This window comes from Macrotis lagotis, chromosome 1 (assembly GCF_037893015.1).
Source record: "Macrotis lagotis isolate mMagLag1 chromosome 1, bilby.v1.9.chrom.fasta, whole genome shotgun sequence".
In the NCBI taxonomy this organism is placed as follows: Eukaryota; Metazoa; Chordata; class Mammalia; order Peramelemorphia; family Peramelidae; genus Macrotis; species Macrotis lagotis.
In genome coordinates this window covers 622,097,438-622,121,552 of record NC_133658.1, presented here as the reverse complement: position 1 = coordinate 622,121,552, position 24,115 = coordinate 622,097,438, and the positions used below count along the sequence as shown (strand labels likewise).

At 36.2% G+C, this 24,115-nt stretch overlaps 1 protein-coding gene across 2 annotated transcripts in view; it reads right to left on the bottom strand.

Annotated features, from left to right (window-relative positions):
- Window positions 1–10,816: 10,816 nt before the first annotated feature.
- Window positions 10,817–24,115, bottom strand: part of RAB3GAP1 (RAB3 GTPase activating protein catalytic subunit 1) — a 94,723-nt gene continuing 81,424 nt past the window's right edge. For both annotated transcript variants that reach the window (XM_074215053.1, XM_074215054.1), the window contains 7 exons: window positions 21,810–21,947; window positions 19,595–19,822; window positions 18,239–18,335; window positions 18,041–18,144; window positions 17,074–17,189; window positions 15,819–15,921; window positions 10,817–12,348 (listed from right to left, as the gene is read on the bottom strand). In XM_074215053.1, the coding sequence (XP_074071154.1) occupies window positions 12,112–12,348; window positions 15,819–15,921; window positions 17,074–17,189; window positions 18,041–18,144; window positions 18,239–18,335; window positions 19,595–19,822; window positions 21,810–21,947 (1,023 nt within the window). In that variant the 3' untranslated portion in view covers window positions 10,817–12,111. The remainder of the gene's footprint in view (window positions 12,349–15,818; window positions 15,922–17,073; window positions 17,190–18,040; window positions 18,145–18,238; window positions 18,336–19,594; window positions 19,823–21,809; window positions 21,948–24,115) is intronic.

Here is a 24,115-nt window from a genome sequence, read left to right as displayed (position 1 = left end):
TGCTAAGATTTCAAAACATTCTCTGAAAAGCCTAACGTCTTCATCATCCCTAGGAGAGAATTCAGGTACCAATAATCCCATTCCCAATTACCTAAATAACTTCCCTGGGTAGACAGGGAAGCTTTTTCCATAGACGTTCAGTATGAGCAGGAGAAAACTTGGCCCTTTCCATACTATCTTTTTTCCCCTTATGTCATTATTATTTCAGTCCCAGAATAGTTCAGAACATTTGGGAAATTCACACTCTAAAAATATTTCTTTTCTTCATCCAGGCAAGATAATGCAAAAGAATGACAGCGTGTTACTAAGAATGTGGTTCCCTCGTTATGTAACCTGAACAAAAATAAAGAGTGTACTTGGCCAAAAATAGGGCCAAAACAGATGATTGTGAATAAGGAAAAGTAATATTGACCACTCGTTATTCACTTAAACTTTTAGTTGTCTAAAGAACTTACTAAAAAATAAGATCAGTACCACATCATTTATTATTCAGATCTAAATAGCTTCTTATGTCACTTTTTGATAAATGCTTAAAACTAAAAAAAAAAAAACAGTTTCAGAGGAGAGTGACCAGGAACTCCATGTCACAAGAATCTACTTCTTCTTCTTCATTATAGGTGGAATAGGATAACTGGATGCATTTTAAATGATTCCAGGTTTGTTGGCAATATCCAAAGCTTGATAGTCCAGAGCAAGTTGGACATGGGTTTTCTCTCTTCATCAGGCCAGATCAGTATGTTGACCTTGGCTTCATGGATGACATATTTCTGTTTGATCTTATGCTTTTTGGTCTTAATGTCCCCAAACTGAAGATGAGGGTCTAGTTGTTCTCACTGTCCTTCATAGCAGATTCAGTGGTCAAGGGAGATTTAATCATGGCAAGTGATCAACTTGTATCTTAAAGGGGCACTTTTTAAAGGGTATTTGAAATTTTAGTGTCTTGAATCAATGGAAGGTGGAGAACATTTGAATCTTCATTTGTGACTATGGAAACACTTCAGTTCCACTTTCTTGGTCTTCAAGACTTTGAATTGGACTTCTGTCTTTGTCTTTGACACAATCTTGAGGGAAAAGGATTCCTCTCTCTTTTTTTAAGCTTAGCTTAAACTCCACAAACTTTGTTGCTGCAAATATTTTTAATTTCATATTTCCAACTAAAGAAATTTATTTTTCTTTATCTCTTGCCCCATCCTCCTTTTAGTGGGGGGGGGAACCTTGTCAAAATATTCACAGTCAAGTAAAATAATTTTTCCAATTGATCATATTCAAAAATAAATGTCTCATCTGCATCCTGAGTCAGGAAATAGGTAGTATGTTTTATCAACTGTCTTCTGTAGTCATAGATGATCACTCAATTGATCAATTCTTAAGTTTTTCAAAGTTTGTTGCTTTTGCAATATTATTATATAATTAATAATCTACAGATTAATTTCCTATGCTTTGCTATTATAAAGAGTTGCATATTTGAATTATTTTCCTCTTTCTTTGATCCCTGTGGGTTCTGGGCCAGGTAGAGGTATTACCAGGTCACTTCAGATTCAAGGAGTTCAGGATTTATTCGCAGTCTTGGGATTTGATGTTGCTTCAAGAATTCATGTTATTGTCCCATTATGTATCTAAATAAAACAAATTCAAGTAAACCTGCCAGAGAATAGGCCCTGAAATACCTTGGAATCAATATTATCAAAAACCATCATTGAGAGTCTTCAGTGTTCTTTAGACAGTGGGAACCCTGAGACTTAAGAGGTGGTCCTGGTCCTCAGGGAGCTCACCTCTGCTGCTTCAAGGTCTTCTGCCTGTGCAGGTTGTGGCTGACAGCATGTTCTCCAGTATGTGCAGGCCCTTTCTATGTTGACTACCATCTTGAGATACGTGCTGAAAGTCATTTCATCTGTTCTTATAAGGCAAAAAAGTATAAATAATACAAAGGAAGAAGAAAGACAAGAAAAGGGATTCATCTTTATTTTTATTTCATAAAACCCACTCATTATTCACTTAAAAAATAATCATCAGGAAAGCAGCCCAAAGACTCAAGTTATCCTGTGTCAATTAACCTAAATCTGGGTAAGCAGAGAGCAAGAAACACCAAAAAGGAAAAAAAAACATCAATTATTTTCACCAAAAAGGTCTCAGTTGTTTCCTGTGTGCTGCCCCTTCTCTTTGGTTCTCAACCTAGCCCGGTTCTTAAACTTTTTTTTTAGGTCTTTTTTTTTGGCAAGGCAATGGGGTTAAATAGCTTGCCCAAGGCCACACAGCTAGATAATTATAGTCTGAGGTCAGATTTGAACTCAGGTACTCCTGACTCCAGGGCCAGTGTTCTATCCACCTAGCTGCCCCTGTTCTTAAGCTTTTAAATAAGGGAAGCAACCATATGAAATATGGTTGTAGTTGTGTCCTGTATCGCCTCATGTTCAGGAGAAGATTGGACTAAAGGATTTGAAAACCCCTTCTACTCTGAAGGGTGACCCACTTGGGAAACCCTGGTTCAAATCTCTAACTTAGCTCTGTGATCTCGGGCTCATAATGAACCTTTCTGAGGCTGTTTCCACATCAGCCCAGTGGGGGGGGGGGAAGGAGGAAGTATTAGAAGAGATGACCTCTAAGACCCCTCCTAGCTCTAAATTTATGATTTTAGATTGATGGAGTACTAATGGGAAGGGCATGGTATTATGAATTCTTAAGGACAGGACCCTCATTTTGTACAATGAGTATTAGCTCCCAGGGTGCCTAGCCCAGCAATATTTGTTGATAAATTTATAGAAGTGTTTATAGAAGTGGTAAGCAAATTTAACATAGTATTAGGGGGAATGAACTTCGATTTCTCTATTGCACATCATAGAATTATAAAATTTAAAAAATTTTAAAATAACTCTAGCTAATTAACACATTGCCTCACATACTGTTAAGTTCTTTACAAATGCTTGTTGATGGGAGCCAAGACAGAGGCATGAAGGCAGAAATTCCGGGAAACTTGTTCCCCAAAAAACTCCAAAAGTCGTTAAATTATGACTCTAGCTGAAATCTAGAGGGGCAGAACCTGCAGAAAGACAATTTCCCAGTCTAAGACAACTTAGAGTTTTTCAGGAAAGGTCTGTTTCACCAGGACTGTGGGTTGGAAAAAGCCATGGCCGCAGAACATCCCAGCCGGGCTGGGCGCCTGGGTCTGTGGGCAGGGGGTTGGCTTCCAGACCTCTTGGTCCAGGGATCATAGGGGAGAGCCTGAAGGGTGGTGAGAGAACTCTGCTGCACCAGAGTGAGTGCAGAGCAGAGCAGATCTCTGACCTCAGAACAGCCCTGTGGTGAGAACCTGCAGCAGGAGTTGGCAGAGCCACCCAGTACATTCAGAGTTCTCAGCCCACAGACAGTAAGAGGGTCAGAGGAGATTGCAGAGATCTCTCTGCTCTCCCTGGTGCAGGACTCAGCTGTTTGCCCACACTCAGATCCAGGTTGCAGTTTGGGCTTCCACACCATCATAGCTGAACTGGGACCACCTCATGACACCAGGGCAGAGGGAGGGCCTGAAGCTTCTCATAAGACCTTAGAGGAATTAAGATCCCTGTGAGTTATTCCAAAAAAACCTGAAAGCCTTGGAAGTGTGGTAATCAGTCATAGGCTGAGGAAATGAGCAAACAACAGAAAAAAGAACAATCTGACCATAGAAAATTACTTTAGTCCCATGGAGAATCAAAATACATACTCAGATAACGACAAAATCGAAACTTCTGTACCCCAAACCCCCAAGAGAAATAGAAAATGGGCTGAGTCTATGGATGATCTCAAAAGACTTTGAAAGCAATTAAGGAATTGGGAGGAGAAATAAGAGCAATGCAGATAAATCATGAAAACCAAGTCAGCAACTTGGTGAAAGAAATACAAAAAAAAAATACTGAAGAAAATATGTTAAAAACCAGTTTAGACCAAATGGAAAAAGCAAAACAAAAGACAAGTGAGAAGAAGAATGCTTTAAAAAGCAGAACTGGCCAGCTGGAAAAAGGAGATAAAAAAGCTCTCTGAAGAAAATAACTCCTTCAAATGTAGAATGTAACTAAAGGAAGCTGATGAGTTTGTGAGAAATCAGGAAGAAATTTAAAAATTTCCAAAAAAAAAAGCCAAAAATTAGAAGAAAATGTGAAACATCTCATTGGAAAAAACAGCTAACCTTGAAAACAGAACCAGAAGATATAATTTAAAAGTTATTTGACTACCTGAAAGTCATGAAAAGAGCCTAGACTTCATTTTTCAAGAAATAATACAGCAAAATTGCCCTGAGATCCTAGAAACAGAGTAGAAATTGAGAGAATTCACCGGTCACCTCCTGAAAAAAATCCCAAAAGAAAAAGTTCCAGGAATATCATAACCAAACTCCAGAGCTCTCAAATCAAAGAGAAAATTCTAAAAGCTGCCAGAAACAGACAATTCAACTACCGAGGCTCCATAGTCAGGATTACACAGGATCTGGCAGCATCTACATTAAGGGCTTGTAGGGATTGGAATATGATATTCTGGAAGGCAAAAGATCTTGGTTTACAACTGAGAATCAACTACCCAGCAAAACTGAGCATCCTCTTTCAGAGGAAATGATGGACTTTCAATGAAACAGGGGACTTTCAAACTTTCCTGTTGAAATAACTAGAGTTGAACAGAAAGACTGATCTCCAAGTACAGGACTTGGGGGAACCATAGAGGGGGTGGATGAGAAGGACTAATTATGAGGAACTTAATGATGTTGAACTGTTTGTATTCCTGTATGGGAAGAAGATATTGATAACTCATATGAACTTTCTCATTTATAAGAGCTGTTAGAAGGAGCATATATAGACAAGGCACAGGAAGGAGTGGAATATAATGGTATAATATAGTAAAAAGATGGAGTCAATGGGTGATAAAGAAAAATACTGGAAGGAAGAGAGAGGAAGAAGGGGCTAAGATAGTTTACATAAGAGTCAAGAAAAAGCTTCTACAATGGAGTGGAAAGGGGAAGGCTAGGGGGAATGAGTGAGCCTTCATTCTCAGAAATGACTCAGAGAGGAAATACCATACACACTTATAGGGTATAGAAACTTATCTTACCCTAAAGAAAAATAAGAAAGGGATGGGATAAGGGAGAATGGGGGGGGGGAGGGAAGGGGGGAATAGGTGATAGAAGAGATGGAAGATTGTGGGAGAGGGTACTCAGATACAACACACTTCTGAACAGGTACAGGATGAAAGGAGAGAGAGAATGGAATAGATGAGAGTGGAGGGAAGTACAGCTAATGATAGCAACTACGGGGAAAATATTGAAGCAACTTCTCTGGTGGACTTAAGATAAAGAAGGCAACTCACCCCAGAGATAGAGCCATTAAGAATCTGAACACAGACTGAAGTATATTTTTTTTCTCTTTCACTATTCTTGAGGGTTCTCATCTTTTTTGGGGGGGGAGGGAAGTTTATGAGTATTCTTTCAACAAGATTTTGTAATAATTTAAATGAATAAAAAAAACAAATGCTTGTTGACTAACACTATTCTGGTCAAAGTGTGGATATTTTGCTTGGCTCTTTTTTTACAAGGGAGGGCTTTTGGGGGCATGGCAGAGGCAGAGATATGAGAGAATATGGGGAACGTGTGTGTGTGTGTGTGATGGTGATTCAAGAAAAAAAGGGAAAATATTTTCATGAAATATTTTTAAAATATTCAAAAAAACATAAGGAAGTTCAGGATGGGACACAGACACGCAGGGCAATATACTATGGCTATCTTAAATTTAATACTTTTTAAAGACCTAATCTATGTGTCAAAGAACAGAGGTATTAACTATGTGGCCACTCCTGAATGTGGCCAAACCAGAATAAAACGTAGTTCCTGATTTTTTAATGTGTTGATATTTAAACACACACACACACACACACACACACACACACACACACACACACAAGCACAAATGATTTTTTTCAGTTGGTTTCAATTTGTAGCTCCCAGGGATCCTTACGTATTGCTTTAGTGGCTATCATTTCTGTGTGTTTCACACCACTGGTATAGTTTCACAGTTTCAGAGATAAGCCTTTTTTCTATTCTTTATAACTGGAAATTTTCATGTTTGTTGATGTCTTTGTCAACTTTTTTTAAGAGCAAACATCCCACATACTACCCAGGATTCTAGGGGGGGAAAAGTGACCTCCACTGTTTTGTTTTTGTTTTTTTAATCAAGACCAATTCATAGTTAGTTGGTGAAAGACTGCTTCTCATTCTAGTTTTGGGTGAATCAATGAGAAATTACAAAGAAAAATAGTCTTGGATTTCCCTTGTTGAATATGTGGAATCCTTTGAGTCAGAAGCAATTTCAGATGTCAGCATCTTCCTCAAGATGGTACAATTCTTAACATATAATTTACTCTATTCTTATGATACTTATGAAGGAAGGAGTTTCTTTAATCTCCCTGAATAATCTCTCCAGGGCTTTACTTGAGCACTAAGTTCCCTGTTTCCCATGACTGGACAAGAAGGAAGGGATTATCACAGTGTGGCCTGCCTGGGGAAGGATTTTAGGAAAGCAATGAGGTTGTACTCAAAGAGATGCATTAGCATTGTAGGCTACATTAAACCATAGATGACTTTGAGCTTGGGAATACTTGTAGCCCCATTCCTCAAACCCCCTCTTCCAGATTCTCTCCTTGGGTCAATTTGTCCTAGCTGCTCCCAATCACTTCTATAATGATAATAATGTTTGTCCTTCATTTTTGAAGACTACCTCATCAGGGAGGTGATGATACATGTGAATTGGATTTGAGGGAGGGGGGGCTATCACTAGCCTCACTTTCTCCTCCTGAGACATCTGGGTCCAGTGGCCAGATATGAATCAGGATGACTGAAGATGGACCTGGATGTGAGGTAATGAAAGTGCAGTGACTTATCCAAGGTCACACAGCTAGTAAGTGGCAAGTGTCTTGAGGCCACATTTGAACTCCCATCCTCCTGAATCCAAAGCCAGTGCTCTAGCCACTGAGCAACCTAGCTGTTCTATATCAATCACTTCTATAGTTTAAATGGAAATGAAGCAAAACAATCATAGAGATGTGAAACCTGAATTGGCTAGTCTGTAAATGAGCACTTAAAATATTTATTTACGTCCTCCCCTGTCCTTAACCAAGCTAAATAACCCAGTGTGGGGCTTGGGGTATTTAAAAAATTGTTTTCTCCTCCTCAGTAGTCTTCCTCCAAGCCATTTGTGTCTCTTCCCTCCCAGTACATTACCTTGTGACGCTTGTGAGCTCATTCCTGACAGCCAGTTGGCATTAAAAAAGCAGATATTTATTACCCTTAGGCTTGATCATTACTTGTTCACAGCAAGAACTTTACCAGCAATTTGGCATGACTTCTGTGAGATCTCAATAAACACAGCTGCACTCACTGATGAGCAGGGAAAAGCTTGGAAAGCCAGGTTAATGCCAAGTATAGGACTGAGAAACAGTTTGCAATTCTGAAGATCCTTATTTCAATATAATTTATTACAATATTTAAAGGAAGCCAAGTGGCACAGTGGCTGAATTCAAGAAGACCTGAATTCAAATCCAGCTTTAGACATTTGATAGCTCTGTGACCCTGGGCAAACCACTCAATTTGTCTGGGTCTTCATATTGATAAGATGGAGGTAAAAGTACTTATTTCTCAGTTGTCCTAAAGCATATTGGAAAATTAAATAAATGTTTATTATTATTGTCTTAAATTCATTAGGCACCATTATAAAAAGTCCAAAGGCTGCAGCTCTAGAAAGAATGGGAGGAGAAAGGAATTCCATTTCTTTTTACACTTATTTTGCATATCAAAGGATTTTGGATAATAGATTTATCCCTGAAAGGGAGCCTAGAAGTAATTACTACAGCATCTTCATTTTAAAGATGAGGATCCTGGGATCCAGAGAAGTAAAATGATTTCCTGAGGTCAGGTTCACTTGGGCACTCAATTGGGCACTTTTACTCCTTCCTATGTTAAATTGCCTCAAGTTTATTAAAGATCATATGGTACAACCATAATCTCTTATAGATTTTGTTCCTGAGGAACTGATCATTGGTGCAGTGAATAGAGCCACTGTCCTTGCAGTCAGGAGTAGGAGAGTACAAATATAGTCTCAGACACTTGACACTTTTTAGCTGGATGACCTTGGGCAAGTCACCTAACTCTGCCTTGCATCCAGGGTCCTCTCCAGTCCTCCTGATTCCTATCTGGCCACTGGACCCAGATGGCTCTGGAGAAGGAAGATGAGGCTGGTGACAGCTACGCCCCCTCCATCAAATCCTATTCACGTGCTTGTCATGGCATCACCTCTCTGATGTCATGGTCTTGTTTGAAAATGATGGACAAACATTATTAGCAGTATTGTTGATGAGTATTATGAATACTAGCAGTAACATCAGTATCAGGTATTTTCCTTCCAAGTGTTCAAATTGTTTCCATTTCTTCTTTCTCCTATTCTTAGTTACCCTCACATGCAAATATATATATATATATATATATATATATATATATATATATATGTATATATATACATATATATATATATGTAAAATACATGAATCATGTATACTGAGAGCTTTAAAAGAAAGTCCAAACCCAAAATATTGAGTTTTAACTGACAAAAAATGTACAGGAACAGATCTAGTTACTATTACCAATATCCAGTGACTTTTCAACATACTTTGTAACAATTGTCATGAGGTGAAACACTTCCTTAAATGTGAGGGATTGGCAAATATACTGAAACTGAGGCAGAACAGGATAACAGGATTAAATGAAATTACTATCAAAGAAGGGGAAAAGCTAAGGCTTTGTAAGGACATACTAGCAGATATTATTAAATATCTCTGCTTCTAAGTCCAGTTTACTTTTTGTACATTTTTGCTTTAATCCCTAAAGTCCTAAGCAGAAGGAATACAATTAGTCTACTTCTCAAGTCTCTCTGGTACTTATTTTGGCTTTTAATGTTCAATGACTCAGACTTAAGTCTATTTTGTAACTGATTTACATAGCCTTGCCAAATAATTATGTTGAAGTAGAAGAAAGTTCATCAAGTGCCTACTATATTCAGTGTAGTAGAGACTGTTGTTACAAAGATGAAATATGACACAGTCCTTACTTTCAACCAACTTATCTAAAAAAAAAATCTAATAATGGGTTTGAGAAACAGAGTTAATATATAGATTCTAAGGACAACTTAGGAGATCATTTAAAACCATGAGGAGGTGGCATGGGGAAAAATCTTGGTGAAGAAATGCCACTTTTTTGGGCTCAACACATGGGCTGTAAATGTCATTTTGGACAACTCATTTAAAACTCCCTGAGTCTCAGTTCTCTCAATCTGTAAAATGAAATCACTGGCTTCTTCTGAGTACTTTTCAACTATGTCTATTGGACCTATTAAGGATTTCAATAGGCATAAATTGTGTATCTATGTGTTGAGTTGGTTGGGAAGGGAAGTAGTGAGATTGATTTACAAAGACATTGAGGCATTAAGATCAGGGAGTGGTGTATAAGAAAAAATACTGAGGAGTTTTAAAGAAATTAAGAATAATCATTTTGACTATCCCCTATCTTGAAGCAAGATACCATTTTGCCCATCCCAAACTGATGCATCTTTTCTGATTTTAAAAAACCTGAAAGTAGATTCACAACTTTTCTGTATAGTTTCTCTTTCTTTTGGGACTTCAGAGGAAATTATTAGTCAAATGCCACTGAAAAAAAATTAATTATTCAACTTGGTCATTTTCAGCCAGTTCTTCAGTTCATCTTTTATATCTTCTCTGAAACTTCTTCTCCTTATACAATTTTCAAGTTATGAAGTTGAAAACCTATATACTGCTCTGTACAGCAAAGAAAAAGAGGCAGAGTGCTGTGAAAGAAATCACTGAGCTAGTAAATAGAAGAGGAAGGTAAGATGAGTTCTATCATTTAATAACTGAGAAAATTTGAGCAAGGCCCTTAATTCTTGAGCCTTGATTAGAGAGGTTTACTAGCACACAGGACTATTAGGAGAAAAGAGCTCAGTAAATGTGAGAATATTACATAAAGGGAAGTTAGTATGTAAATATGAAGCTAATGTTGGACCATTACCAACATTACCAACCTTGGGACACTACCAACCTTGGAAAACAGGATCTTCCTACATAATCCCATCAGCAATGGGTATATAGAAGATGGAAAGTTAGCATTCCTTATAATCAACTGTGTCAAACTGGTATTTTTATACATTTTAAATGGGTTAAAAAAAGGAAAAAAATAAGAACAGCAACCCTACAAAACCTAAATGAACTGATGCAAAGTGAAGCGGAAAGAACAGGGAAACCATTGTGCACAGTAACAACTATGTCATAATGATGATCAACTGTGTAGCTACTCTGATCAATACAGTGATCTGAGATAATTCCAAAGGATGCTTAATGAAAATATTCTCTTCAGAGAGAGAGAGAGAACTAATAAACTTAATGAAAATTAAAATAGGATTTCCCCCCTTTTTCTTGCTTTTAGGAGAAATATGGAAATACATTTTACATGATTTCATTATTGATATAATTGATACTATTTTGCTTGCCTTCTCAGTGAGTATGAGGAGGAATTAGAGGAAGGAAGAGAATTTGGAACTCAATATTTTAAAAAAAATGTTTAAAATACCTTATGAAAGGAAACCTGACTACATTGAGGAAAATGCCCCAAAACTTGGATTCTCTTTTTATTTTATAGGATTCTTTATTAAAATAAAAATTGAATGAGATATATAAAAAATACTGAAGAACTTTCCCACATTGAATAAAGGTGATGATTAAAAAAGTAAATTTATTTTTTGTAGGGTGTTAGTGCTCTTTTTTGACTTAATTTAAAATGAAAAGCAAAAAAACCCCACAAAAATACCTCTATATCTTACACAATTCCTATTAATTGGAGCTGCTATTCTCAAAGATATATTGGCAAGGTTCATATTTATGCTATAAAGGCTTATATTATGAATTTGGATAAAGTTTGGAATTTTAGGGCTACAAATAATATCAGGTCCATGAAATATAACAGATTCTGACATACAAGAAAGATATCAGTATCACATATGCATTCACTTTCACTTTTATCCAGATACTCAGAAAATATTGCTTTAAAATAATTTTATTTGTGACATAAGCATATACATTTAAATTTTACTGACTGCATGATCTTTTCCATATACCAGGTTACATTCACAGCATGTGTTCCATCCTTGCTCCATTAAACATACTGCCAAGGCAGCAACAAGAAAACAAGGGCACACTGTACAGCAAGGGGAGTGAGGACACTTCTACAAGTAGGTATTTTACACAAAGTTTTGGCCTGGATCACATTTAAGTACATTAGTATAGTATCAAAAAATTGAAGGATATATTTGAAGCTATTTGCATGAAGTTTAATATATAGTTACCAGAAAGATTCCATTTAGGCAAAGTTCTCTGGAAAAATAGATCAACTACATGAAATGCCGGGGTTTAAAAATCCCACCAAAATCCCAACAAAACAGCACATCATGAGTTAACTAGTTTAATCAAGATTTTCACTAAGTGATTGTATGAACAAGAGATTAAGCAGTTTTAAAATATCCATGAAGATTTTGTGGAATGAAGACACAACAAGATATCCAGAAATCTGAGTAAATTCTTTTTTATACTTGATAATAATAAATATAATTATCTAGTGTTTTACATTTATGATGAGTGTGGGGTAATGGCTTGTTCTTGTCATGAAAAGGAACAGAATGTATATTATATCCTTTCCAGATTGAGTTTCTGTACAGTACACAGCTATCTCAGTTCTTTAAATAAGCTAGATCAGGGCTGTCTCTTTGAGCAGAAATCTCTCAATCCATTTCAGCATTTAAAATGCTTGGCTGCCTCTTGACATCTCCTCTGTTCCCACCAGGACACATCATAACCACAGCTTGATGCAGGTGAATCTTTCAGATGCTGGTTTAATTCCCTGAAAGGTGATTCTTGATCATTCAACAAAACCGTGTCCTCTCCATGCAGTCAGTCACTTGCTGGCACAATCTCCCTCCCTCTCAAAGAAGAAGTATTTAGCATTACCTCTGAAGACATCGATAAGATAATTCTTTTAAAATTAAGTCAGAAGAATGAGGTGTCAGCTGAAAAGGCTCCCGCAAGTCTGAAGTCCTCCTTGGTGAGAACACTGTACATGCGCTGGGGCAGAGCTTTGGAGTAGGGCGCAGGCCTGGGAACAGTGGTGCGTAAAATGAGTTCTCGGCCTGCAGGGGCTGGGAAATCTGACCCTGAGTTCTGTCTCCGTTCTTCAGAAGAGCTTGCCCTTTTCAGTTCCTCCTCCACTGGAGCCATGCTTGCAACCTTAAATAGAATCAGATATGAAATTCAGAAGGGAATCAAAGATTGAACTTAGAATTTTTTTAAAGGGCAGATGATTAGACATGATAGTAGACACTGAAATGTATCACATTAGTCACTGATGTATTCAGCTATGCTATGGGTACTGACTAGCACAACACAGAAGCTTGAAATATAACACAGCCTAAAAGAATAAATAAACTGGAGGAAAACAGGGAGATTCTGTGAAGAGATGGGCAGGTTCAGTTCTCTGAAGAACTGAGAGTCATGAAAACTGCATCTTCCTTGGATTTCTTTGAGGATAGCCACTCTAACAGCACTTCTCCCAGAACTCAAGTCTGTTTCTCCAGACTCCTCAATAACATGATGATGAAGAGAATTTCCTAAGGATAATATTGAACATAGAAATTTAACCCTGTCCCTTTCAAGCTCAAATTTCTTTTTACTGAGGTCCAAACTCATCAGGAAGAAATCGGCTTGTAGTAGGGGCTTCTCACCTGATCCACAGGTGCAGGCAGCCACTCCAAGAATAACTCTAGAAAAGTTCCCAGTATCAAGGGGATGTGTTGAACTTAGCCCCTTATATTTTTGAGTAATCTACCATCATGACAAAAATAATTAAAAACAAAAAACAAAAAAACAAAAAAATCACAAGACAGTAGAAGGATGCCCAGAAGCAAATATCTGAGACTTCTATGTGGCTGTGTGACCTTGCTCTCCCAGTGCCCTCTATAAGACTCAAGTCAGACAACAGCTACCAATCTGTACTGAAAGGGGGAGTTTTCTCACACCAATGACATCACAGGTCTGAACCCAGAGAAAAAGAAAAGTGATTAGTTTTAATGACCATGTGTAGTTAAAAGGATGGAAAGGAAGAGTATGAGGGACAAAGGCTATTTGTTACCTCATCAGAAGATTCAGTCAGCTTGAGAAAGGGTGAGAAAAGAGACAGTGATGAAAGAGAAACAAGCAAGATGGTTTATAAAGGGATAAACGAGAGATTTCACGATTGTTTCAGAGGCAGCATGCACTGTATTCAGGAATATGTTCCTGTAAAAGAATATTAGGACAAACAAGAGTAGACCACACATACATACAGTTTAGAGAAAGGGTGTCAAATAGAATAGAAAACATTCTATTTTATATTTATTCCATCCATCTGACAGCCCAACTGGGGTAAGGGAAGGGAAAGTTAGGAATTAATGTTGGCTAACTGGGAAATGAAACAATAAAAATGTAGCTTTTGCTCTGGATGAGCATAGATGATAAATTAAGTATCTATGACTCAGGAAATATATTTATCTCTTGAATTTTAAAAGCTATTTTAACTTACTGTTAAAGAACTTTAGCAGAACTCAAGAAAAATGAAACTGTTGGGATTCATTTCCAGAATATATGAACACATTCCCAGATTTATTACTCTCTATTTGAAACAATGCAATGAGCTTTATTTAAATTTTACCATTTTTAGAAAAAAAGGGTAAAATATACATGACCACTAACTACTCTGTCGATAAGAAATATTAGTGAATCTGTGAAAGCCCTTCCAAAAATCTGTTCATTTAATTGCTATTTTTTAAAAACACAGATTTCTAACAGTCTGTTTCAACTTTAAAATAACAAATTGTTTATCAATTATTCAAAGAAAAATGGTTGAATGAATAAGCTTGAGTACTGTTTTGTTAAGTTTTTTCCCTCTTAACCTGAAAATGTGCTAACCAGATATGATTCTGATTTATAATTCTCTGTGCATTCACTACAAACTAAAAACTTCTTTTAACATTATGTAATACATACCAGTTTCCACAAAGAAATATAATCCATAGACTTTTTTAAATGCCTAAAACTGCAAGTGATTTGCTCAAAGCAGCAAGAGGTTATACTGCAAAATACTTGAGGGATTAAAAAAAATGCCAGTAACTTTCCTTTTGGCCAGTGGGCTGGGAAAATTCTAGTAGGAGTAAAAACAAAGTGCTTGGCTGTGTAACAACAAATAAATTAATAGAATTGTTTCTAGGACACTGATTTACAAGGATACAAGAAATCCTCAATTTCTACTCTTAGATTTTTGAAATTTAGGAAATTCATCCATAGTCACTCAACTTTTGCTAACCTACTCATTCTAAATAGCACGTTATGGATGATCTTGGCTATTTAAAATCAAAAAGAGAATTTAAAAATTATTTTTCCATAATGTAAAGATAAGTTTTCTTCCAATTGATTCAGAAATTTAGTCTTTTGCTACCAAGAGTCATCCCAAGGAAGGTAGCATGCACTTACAAAAAGCATAGGTTAAAAAATGTACTAAGTATCACTAAGACTCAAAAGGCTGGTCCTGAAATAAAGGGTTATTACTGGGATGATGGCAACTGATTAAAATATAAAAATATCTGATTAAAATATAAAAATATCTTTTCTGTCAAGCACTCAGCAGAGAGAGAGAGAAAAAGAGAAAACCTGTGTCAAGTTTTATTATCATCAATTCAATATTAACATATTCAAAACTCAAGTAGTTTCAAAGAGTATGAAGGGGTAGTGTCTATTGTTTAATGCTACAGTTTTAAAATCTGGTTTTCTTCGGGTTACTTGTTTTGGGGTGGGGGTGGGGGGGTGAGGCCTGATCTGTGATTTCATTGGTGTAGAGAACCCCCAGTGAGCAAATTCCCTCTACCAATGCAGAATGGCAACTCCCTTGCATCTTAAAGTCTTGCAGGGTTGCCTGGGGAGCTAGGAAGTAAAGTGATTTGCCCTAAGTCCCATTCAAATGTGGGTCAAAGGCTACACTTGGACCTATGTCTTTCTAACCTGAAGACAGCTCTCTATCCACTATACCACTCCTGTGGCCTCCCTCTGACCACCATATTGAAAGATATTAAACAAAATAAATATTTTATACATGATAATCAAGTCATGAATATCACCTATATATGCAGCCCATTACCATTCTTAAAAGTTCTTTCCTTTTCAAGAAGCTGATGACTAAGTTTAAAATTCAAGGTTATTATTTAATTCATTTGCTAAAATTTTTGTTGATGGCTTTATTAGTAGGAAAGTAGTAGGAAAAACTATATTATGGTCTGGACTGGATTATCTAGTAACTATTAGTTTCTTCCATGATGACTCCCATGAACTTTTTATCTAGGTTGATCTAGCAAGTCCTAAACATGTTACAAAATAGTAGGCAACTGTGTTAAACTGTTATAGGAGCTAATGGCCTAGAGCAAACATTTAGGTGAAGACTTTTAACAGAATGGTAGGCATCCTTCTTATGACCTGTATGTGCATGTGTATACATACACACACACACACACACACACACACACACACACAAAACCTCTCTGTTCTCAATCATAGCTAATGTAAAGATTCAGAAACAGATAAGTTGCATCATTCAGAAGCAGTAATAATTTTTAATAAATGATTTAGAGGTTTGAAAAGGCCTAAGGCAACAGTAAATAAACAATCTTGCATACCCTCTGGGCATTCACAAACAGCTTATGAATGATGCTCCCAGCATGTCCTCTTCCTGCACCAATGACTGACACTTCAGGCTGCTCCAGGAGGCAACTCACAAACCTGCATGAAACAAATCATGAAAGTATGGAAGGCAAATAGCTCAGTTCACAGTTGTATCAATCTTCCTAGATTAATATTCTTGACAACAAGATCTCAAATGGGTGCTTGCAAAATACACCAACACGAGAATGGAAATCTTGTCACCATCAGAGACTGACAATTTTTAAATTAAAATGGAAATCAATGTATATGATTTTATTGCATTTTTGAAACTCATAAAACTTGAAAAAACTAGCTTATTCAAATTCAAGAAGAAATATTCAACATATTTTTTCAAAATAGTGGCTTAGGAAATTATACACTAAAATATGAGCTCACTTTTTAAGATGATAACTAGGCTTACATATCTAGAATAAGAAAATTTCATCTCTCCAGTTCTCACTCATTTATCAGGAGAGGGTGGTTTTGTGGGGGTTTTTACATCTCTTGGACAGAATCTCAATTGTAAACTGCACCATTATGTGCATGTGTCATTATGCTCCCAAAAATATATCACAGATAATGTATGGTGGAACTAATGAAGAGTCAGAGGCACAGAACCACCAGAAACGCACCATCTGTTCACTAATTCACATACTGCTGCTTGGAGATGAATTACTTGATAGGAACCTACAGGAACCTACTCTTTTTAATTGACAAAGAAGGTATCAAGGGCAAGGTGGTTTGCTGAATTTCATTCCACAAAAGACTTAAGATAAACTCAAACTCAAAACATGTAAAGCTCTATCAAATGCTCAAAATCACAGAATTTGAGTTTGAGGTGACCTTCAAACAGGACCAGTTGGTTCAACCTATGCCCAAAAGGAATCCCCATAAAATTCTTATATTCACAAGGAGTTCCTAGTTCTTGGCTATAATAGTCTGCTAATATTGTAATATTTTCAAATACAGCATAGATTCATAGAATAGTAAAGATGGAAAGGACCCTAGAGATTATCTAATCCAATTCCTTCATTATACAAATAGAAAAAGCAATGCTCAGAAACACGAGGTGATTGACCCAAGGACACAAAGCTTGTTAGCATTAGAGCTAGAAATAGAAGCCGGTATTTCCACTACACTACTCCGTTCTTGGAAGAGTTCACTGAAACAGCATTTGTTGCTTTCTCTCTGAGCACTCATATATAACAGATAGCTCACAGGGGTCCTTACCTTTCTAGATCTTCCCTTTCCTCCTCTTGTTCACATTTCTCAGTTCCAAATTTGGCTTTCAATGAACGTGCTCTGGCAATAGTAGCCTCCACATTAGTAATCTGATGAATGATTTCCTATACAATGGAAAGAAGAGATACATACACAGGAACAAAACAAGAAGCAAAACGTTCTTTAAAAATTACTCTATTGTGAACTGATCCAACCATTCTGGAGAACAATTTGGAAGTATGCCCAAAAGGCAATCAAACTGTGCACAGCCTTTGAACCAACAATACCATACTAGATTTGCATCCCAAAGAGATTTTAAAAAAGGGGAGAGGGGAGAAAGGACCTACTTGTGCAAAAATATTTTTAGCAGCTCTTTTTTTGTGGTGGCTAAGAATTGGAAATCAAAGGGAGGCCCATCATTTGAAGAATGGCTGAACATGTTGCAGTATATGAATATTATTGTGCTATTAAGAAAAGACAAAATTATTTCAGAAAAACCTGTAAAGACTTACATAAACTGATGCAAAGTGAAGTGATCAGACGCAGGATAACATTGTACACAGCAGTAGCAGTACTGTATGATGGAAAACTGAAAATAACTTCCCTATTCTCAGTAATATAATGATCCAAGACAATCTCAAAGGACTCATGATGAAAAATGCTATCCAAATCCAGAAAAAGAACTGATAGAGTCTGATTGCAAATCAAACCATACTAGTTTTCATTTTGTGAGTGTGTATATATGTGTATGTGTGGTTTTTTTCCCTTTAGATCTGTTTCTTTTTTCAAAATGTGACTAATATGGAAATAGAAAATTGCTTAACCTCTTAAGGAAGGGAGAAAATTTGGAACTCAAAATTTTTTTTAAATGAATGTAAAATTTTGTCTTTCCATTAACTGGAAAAAATATTATTAAAAATTATTATAAAGCAAGAAAGGCACTTGGCAAGGACATAGGACTACATGGTGAAATTACCTCCAATTTTTTGTCTTCTGGATTGGGAAATCGTAAAACTTTACTGGAATGAGATATTATCTGCTTTATGATTTTCTTAACTGAAGAAATGTTTTCCAAAGTTTCTGTTTAAAAAAAAAACACACCCATTATTAAATAAGTTAAAAATATATCTTAATTTTGAAAAATATGTGATTACAAATCAGATAAGTAACTTGCCTTCCTCCTTTACTTTGAGTACAGCAGCATGGATCACACAAGGTAAGAGATGCCTTGCAAGATCTGCAGGTTTCTGGATGGCTAAATAGTGCAGCACCTGTAGAGAACACACAAAGTGAATACCAAGGATTGTTGCTATGGCTACAGGATACAGGTATACAGCTTTTGCCCTATTTGTACTCACAATATGAAAAATGATAAATTCATTTCACAAATGCCTAAGATATATTCTTCCTGTAAACCAAAATTAATTACAAGTGTAAAAATATGCAATATGCAAAAAATTTTTCAAATATTCCAAAAAGTTTTCCAGCTTAGAAATGTGACATTTATTCAGTCCCTATGGAAAAAAGGTCAAAACAAACAAAAAAATCTTCACATTCTATTTTTTACTGTTAGCATAAATTGTGAGATGATGAGTAGCTAGCTACTTCCAACCACAGAATAAAGCCATAAAGATAAATAAAGCCACACCTTGGCTAAATGGCATGCATTCTTTTATTTTTTTTCTTAAGATGTAAAGTATATAATTTTTATTACATTAAATATTAAAAAATGTACAAATAAAATCTTTGTTGCCAAAAAATAGAAGGCATGAAATGGACAAAAAAATGTAGACAGTTTCTCGGATAAAGGTCTCACATCTCAAAAACCATAGACATTTTGTCATTGACAGATAGTCAAAGAACATGAATAGGTAGGTTTTTTTTGATGAAGTATATAGTCATATGGAAAAATACTCCAAATCATCATTGATTCAAGAAACTAAAATTAAAACAACCTTTGAGATATCAGACTGGCCAAAATGAGAGAAGTGAGAAAGAAAAATGTCAGGGGTAAATGAAATACCAATACACACCTGATGGAACCCTGAACTGAACCAATCACCCTGGAAATCAATCTGGAATCATTGGCATGCATTCTTTATGTCAAACGTATCCCTTGGTATGGCTAGGTGGAACAGTGGATAAGAGCACTGGCCCTGGAGTCAGGAGTACCTGAGTTCAAATCCAGCCTCAGACACTTAATAATTACCTAGCTGTGTGGCCTTGGGCAAGCCACTTTGCCCCATTGCCTTGGAAAAACCTAAAAAAAAAAAAGTATCCCTTATCTTGGTCAGTTTGTGATTAATTTTTTAATACTTACATTCCTAAGGTAAAAATAAGAAAAACCCAAACACTTCATATCCCTAAAAAACCTACTTGGAGGGCTGGGGAAAGGTTGGAAGAAAGAGTTGGTTACAATTTGACACTTTGCTTCTCAAGTTCTTATGACAGTATTATCAAGTTGAGATTCAAATATTGCAAAAATCACCTTAATATTCTAGAAAAATAGATCCTATCATCCATCAATTACCTTTTCTGCCTCTCGAGTGTCATCGAATAATCTCCTCTGCCGTCGAGCTGGAACTGGTTTAGCTGTTTCCCAGGCTTCCACCCACATATTGCTAGGAATTTTCATTCGGGCACTCAACTCTCCTTTGAGAATCACATTGCCTTTTTCATCAATCACTTCCTCTTCAACATAATCCCGAGGTGAATACCACCTCACAAAATCCTCCAGGAAACAACCAGGATTAGCTGCCTAGAACAAATGCCCCCCCCCAAATTTTTTTTAAATCCACCAAATAAAAATTTAAAACCAATAACCACTGCTATTGACTTTGAAAAAAAAAAGCTCATTCACCAAGAGCCAGTTTATTATTTATACCATTTCATTATCTGAATTAAGTTAGGGTTTTTTTTTTACATAGAATAAGTCAGGTGCTAAAACACCAAATTATATTTGTGCTGTCACAGTATTATTAAAAGGAAAGGAAGGAAGGAAGGAAGGGAGAGAGGGAGGGAGGAAGGGAGAGAGGGAGGGAAGGGGGAGGAAGGGGGGAGGGGGAAAGGAGGGAAGGGGGAGGGGAAGGCAAGTAGGCAGATGGGGAAACATTTCTATTTGCTAAGTTCTTAGATCACAAATTAACATAAAATAAAAATAAGAATCCATGTTATTACCTAACTCATCTATTTGTTATCTACTACTGAATACAAAAAAACACTGAATATACTTGTTATATAAATTTTAAAATATAGAAGATCACAGAGTAAAAATGCAAAGTAGGTATTTTCTCCCCTGCTTTTTTCCTTCATAAGTCAATATTAGCAGTACATAAAGTCTGGATGCTTTTTATTCTGTCATCAAGGTCTGACACTTTATATAGCCAATAATCAGTCACATAAATTGTTCTGGAACTAAAACAGAACTCAAATTATAATTTTCAAATTGAAGGAAACCAAATTAACTAGTAAAAAGATTTAGTCATTGGATAAATCTAAAGATTTACTAATTATACATTCTAGTAACTTAAAGTCATTCTAGTTTTGAGCTTGAAGATGATGAGAGGATAACATGTTATTTATATATAAGTTAATACTGCTTCAACTACATGCTGTAAAACTGCTGACAACAAAATGTTGACATTAAAGCATGGAAGCATTTTTTTTTGCTAAAATTTGCATCAATATATTAATTTGAGGACTAAAGTTGCAAATGTCACCTTTTTTTGTTATTTCCCCACTTCCCCATTCTCTGTTTCATTCTTCCTGCTTGGAAGTGCCACATTGAACTGCCAACAATAGCAAATAGCTTTACACTCAAAGCATTAAAGTTCCAAGAAGGTGAAAACCAAAACCAAAAATAAAATATAGACACTCACAAGGTGAAAGTGGTCAGCTCCTAGAAAAATACAAAATAATTCACTTTTCTTTGGTCATCTACATTTATCTCATCAGTACTTTGTTTAGTTTTCCCTTCAACTTAACCTTCCTGTGAAGGTATGGAATAAAGGGAGCATGTTCGCTAGGGACCAAGAAAAGGGACTGATTTCTAGGGGGTGTGGTAAGATCCACAGAAATGACATACCTCTCTTATAGATATCACTTGCTTAAGATGGTGAAGGACATGGCCACTTCCAGTGGACAGAGCACTCCATGTGGAGACAGGAATCCTGGACTTCAATCCTGACTCTGCTACATTCTGTCTAGATGGCCACAGTCAAGGCCTTTTACCTTTCTGGGCCTCCATTTCTTCATCTGTAAAATGGTTTGGGTTTGCTACAGTGTTTCCATCCATAACATTTCTCTGTTTTAGGACTTAACTCTGTACATCATATTGCCTCTTTCATTTCTTAAACATGCTTAAAAAAATTTCAGATATATAGTTCGAAATGACTTGCTTTATCTTTTCATCTATTTAATTTGAAGAGAGCTACATGTATGTTTAGAAGCAGTGTACTTTTCTGCACAATAAAGGGAGGACTCTGCCAGATTCACATAAGAAAATGTTTCCATTTTTAAATTTCAAGTAATTATTTGAAGTGTGGTATAGTTCTTTTTATAAGCTTTGTGAAATAGATTTGAATGTGTCCTTTGAGGAGGGGGGTAGAACTACAAATAAAATCAAAGTCCCCAAGGAAAATAAAATAACTATTCGAGCTTTTGGGCTACTTCGGAGGGGCTGACTTTTACAGCTTCATCCTAGAAATGCTGAAAATAGTCCACAGAATGCTACCCATGGGGTGTACCTTAAAAGACTCCATATCTGAGAGCAAACAGGCACTCTGCATGCGGGCCCGAAGGTGAGCACCTTCTGCAGATGTCCCCAATTTAGCCAGGACCTCAGACTGCTCTTCTAGCAGATCTTCTGTCATAGGGGCTGGTTCCTGGGAAGTACAAAAGGGCAGAATTGCAAACAGTTTCCCTCTACAGAGCACTCTCTCTGGAAGAAGACCATAAAAATAGAATAAAGACAATTATTTTACCTCTAACAAGATTCTAATAGAAGTAAAAAAGATGAAAGCTTTTTTAAACTGCCTTCAAAAATAACAAACTAGGCACAAGGGTAAATGTGACTTTAACTCTCCAAATAAGATCATTGAGGACTACTCTAAGGATACGGGCATTTAAAAGACAGAAAGTCATGTCCACAAGGAAACATTTTGCTGACTGTTAAGATGAAAGAGCTAAAGTAAAATGTTACTGTACATAACTAATTGAGATTAGACTACTGCAAATAATTACTAATATGATCAACTAAAAGATCAGTGCTTTAAATGAGTAAAATAATTACATACATGTATCTACATAAAAGTAAAATAGTTCTTCCCTAACCCAAAGCCTCCAAATAAGAAAGATCTGATGCCAGAAGAGTCTCTGGTTCAGCTCAGTTTCAAGAACATTATAATTAATATTTCCAAGAGAAGATTTTAGTTTGTTTTTAAGGTAAGAGAAAAATTAAGTGCTTCCTAAGCACATACAAAGACAAATTTGATGGGAAAAAGAACAATGCTGCAGTCATTAGTAAGACAACCTGACAACAGAAATTTATAGCTAACTGTTCAAAAGCATTTAGGAAGATTCATTGAGAGTCAATTCATGCAGTTCTGACCTGAAAGATTCAAGATACTCAGATCTAAAGAATTACCTACAATCTAAATTTGCTTCGTCCTTTAAGGCACAAGAATGTTGAAATTTCTATTATGAATAAATCAATAAACATTTTAAGGGTTAAGCATTGTGAAGTAATGGAGATTCAAAGACAAAAGGGAAAATAGTTCCTTCCCTCAAAGAGTTTTAGTAGTACATACAAAATAATGCACACAAAATGAAAACAAAGTTGTTTTTGGGAAGAGGACTACTAGCAGCTGAGGGGATCAGGAAAAATTATGAAAAGAGAGTTCTTGTAGAGCTGAATGATGCAAGGGGGTGGGTTTGAAACCAGATATTAGAAAAACTAGAGGTGAGGAGGAAGTGTATTCCAGGCATAAGATATTGTCTGTGCAAAGCCTGGGGCTGAGAGATATGGTTAATATATGGTATAGCAAAGAAACCAATGTGGACAGAACATTCAATGTGAGGATTACAGTAAAGAGTAAGACTGGAAAGGTAGGAATAACATGATGGATATAATCTATAACTCACAAATTTCTGTCAGAAGACAAAAATTTAAGAATTAAAAAATTATATTAATACTTCTTTCTTCAATCAAAGTCAAATTTCCATTTCCCACCAAACTTCCATGTTCATTTAATATGAAAATACTTTATCTGATCATGCTGTCATTCTTCCTATTTTTCTCAAAAAACCTCAAAAAATGTTCTTTGATATTATTTACAATTCCTCCATCCCTTAGTTCTTTCCCAAATCATCTCCTTCCTTCCCCCTTGCTCCAAATTGTCTTTGGTGAACTAGTTCAACTTATTCATCTCAAGTCCCTTGGACCCCTTTACTCCATTGATGATCTTTCCCTGCCAAGCCTTAGATTACTCTTACAATCTTCTCACTTTATTCCTGGTCATATTAAACTAACTGGGTCAACTAAAAAATTATGCTTTATAATTCTAACTGGGCCTTCACTGTAGAAAGGCAATTCTTTATCAACAGTTTAATTTCACTATCCCATTTATCACATGTCTTTTCCAGATTTTTTTCATCTCTCTTCAAACCTCTCATGGCTCTCCCTTCCCCCAGTCTCTCAGCTAATATTTCTCTGAAAAAATAAGGCCAAATGCAGAGATATTTCATCTCCCTCACTCATTTCATATCACTCTGCTGCCTTCTGTATCTATCCTTTCTTTCACACAAACCCTTGACATGCCCATTCCATCTCATCTTTTATAGCTAATTGCTTTCTACAATCTCTTCTTTCTCATTAAGTTTCTATATCTCCCTACTGATAATATACCTGCCCATAACTCCCTACCTCCTTAAAAAACCCTTACTTGATCCATCTATCCTTGCCAGCTACTGTCCCATACCTCAACTCTCTCTTATGTGAAATCTCTAATAAGTGCCATTTTTCTTTTCTTCTCACACATTTTTTTTTTGGCAA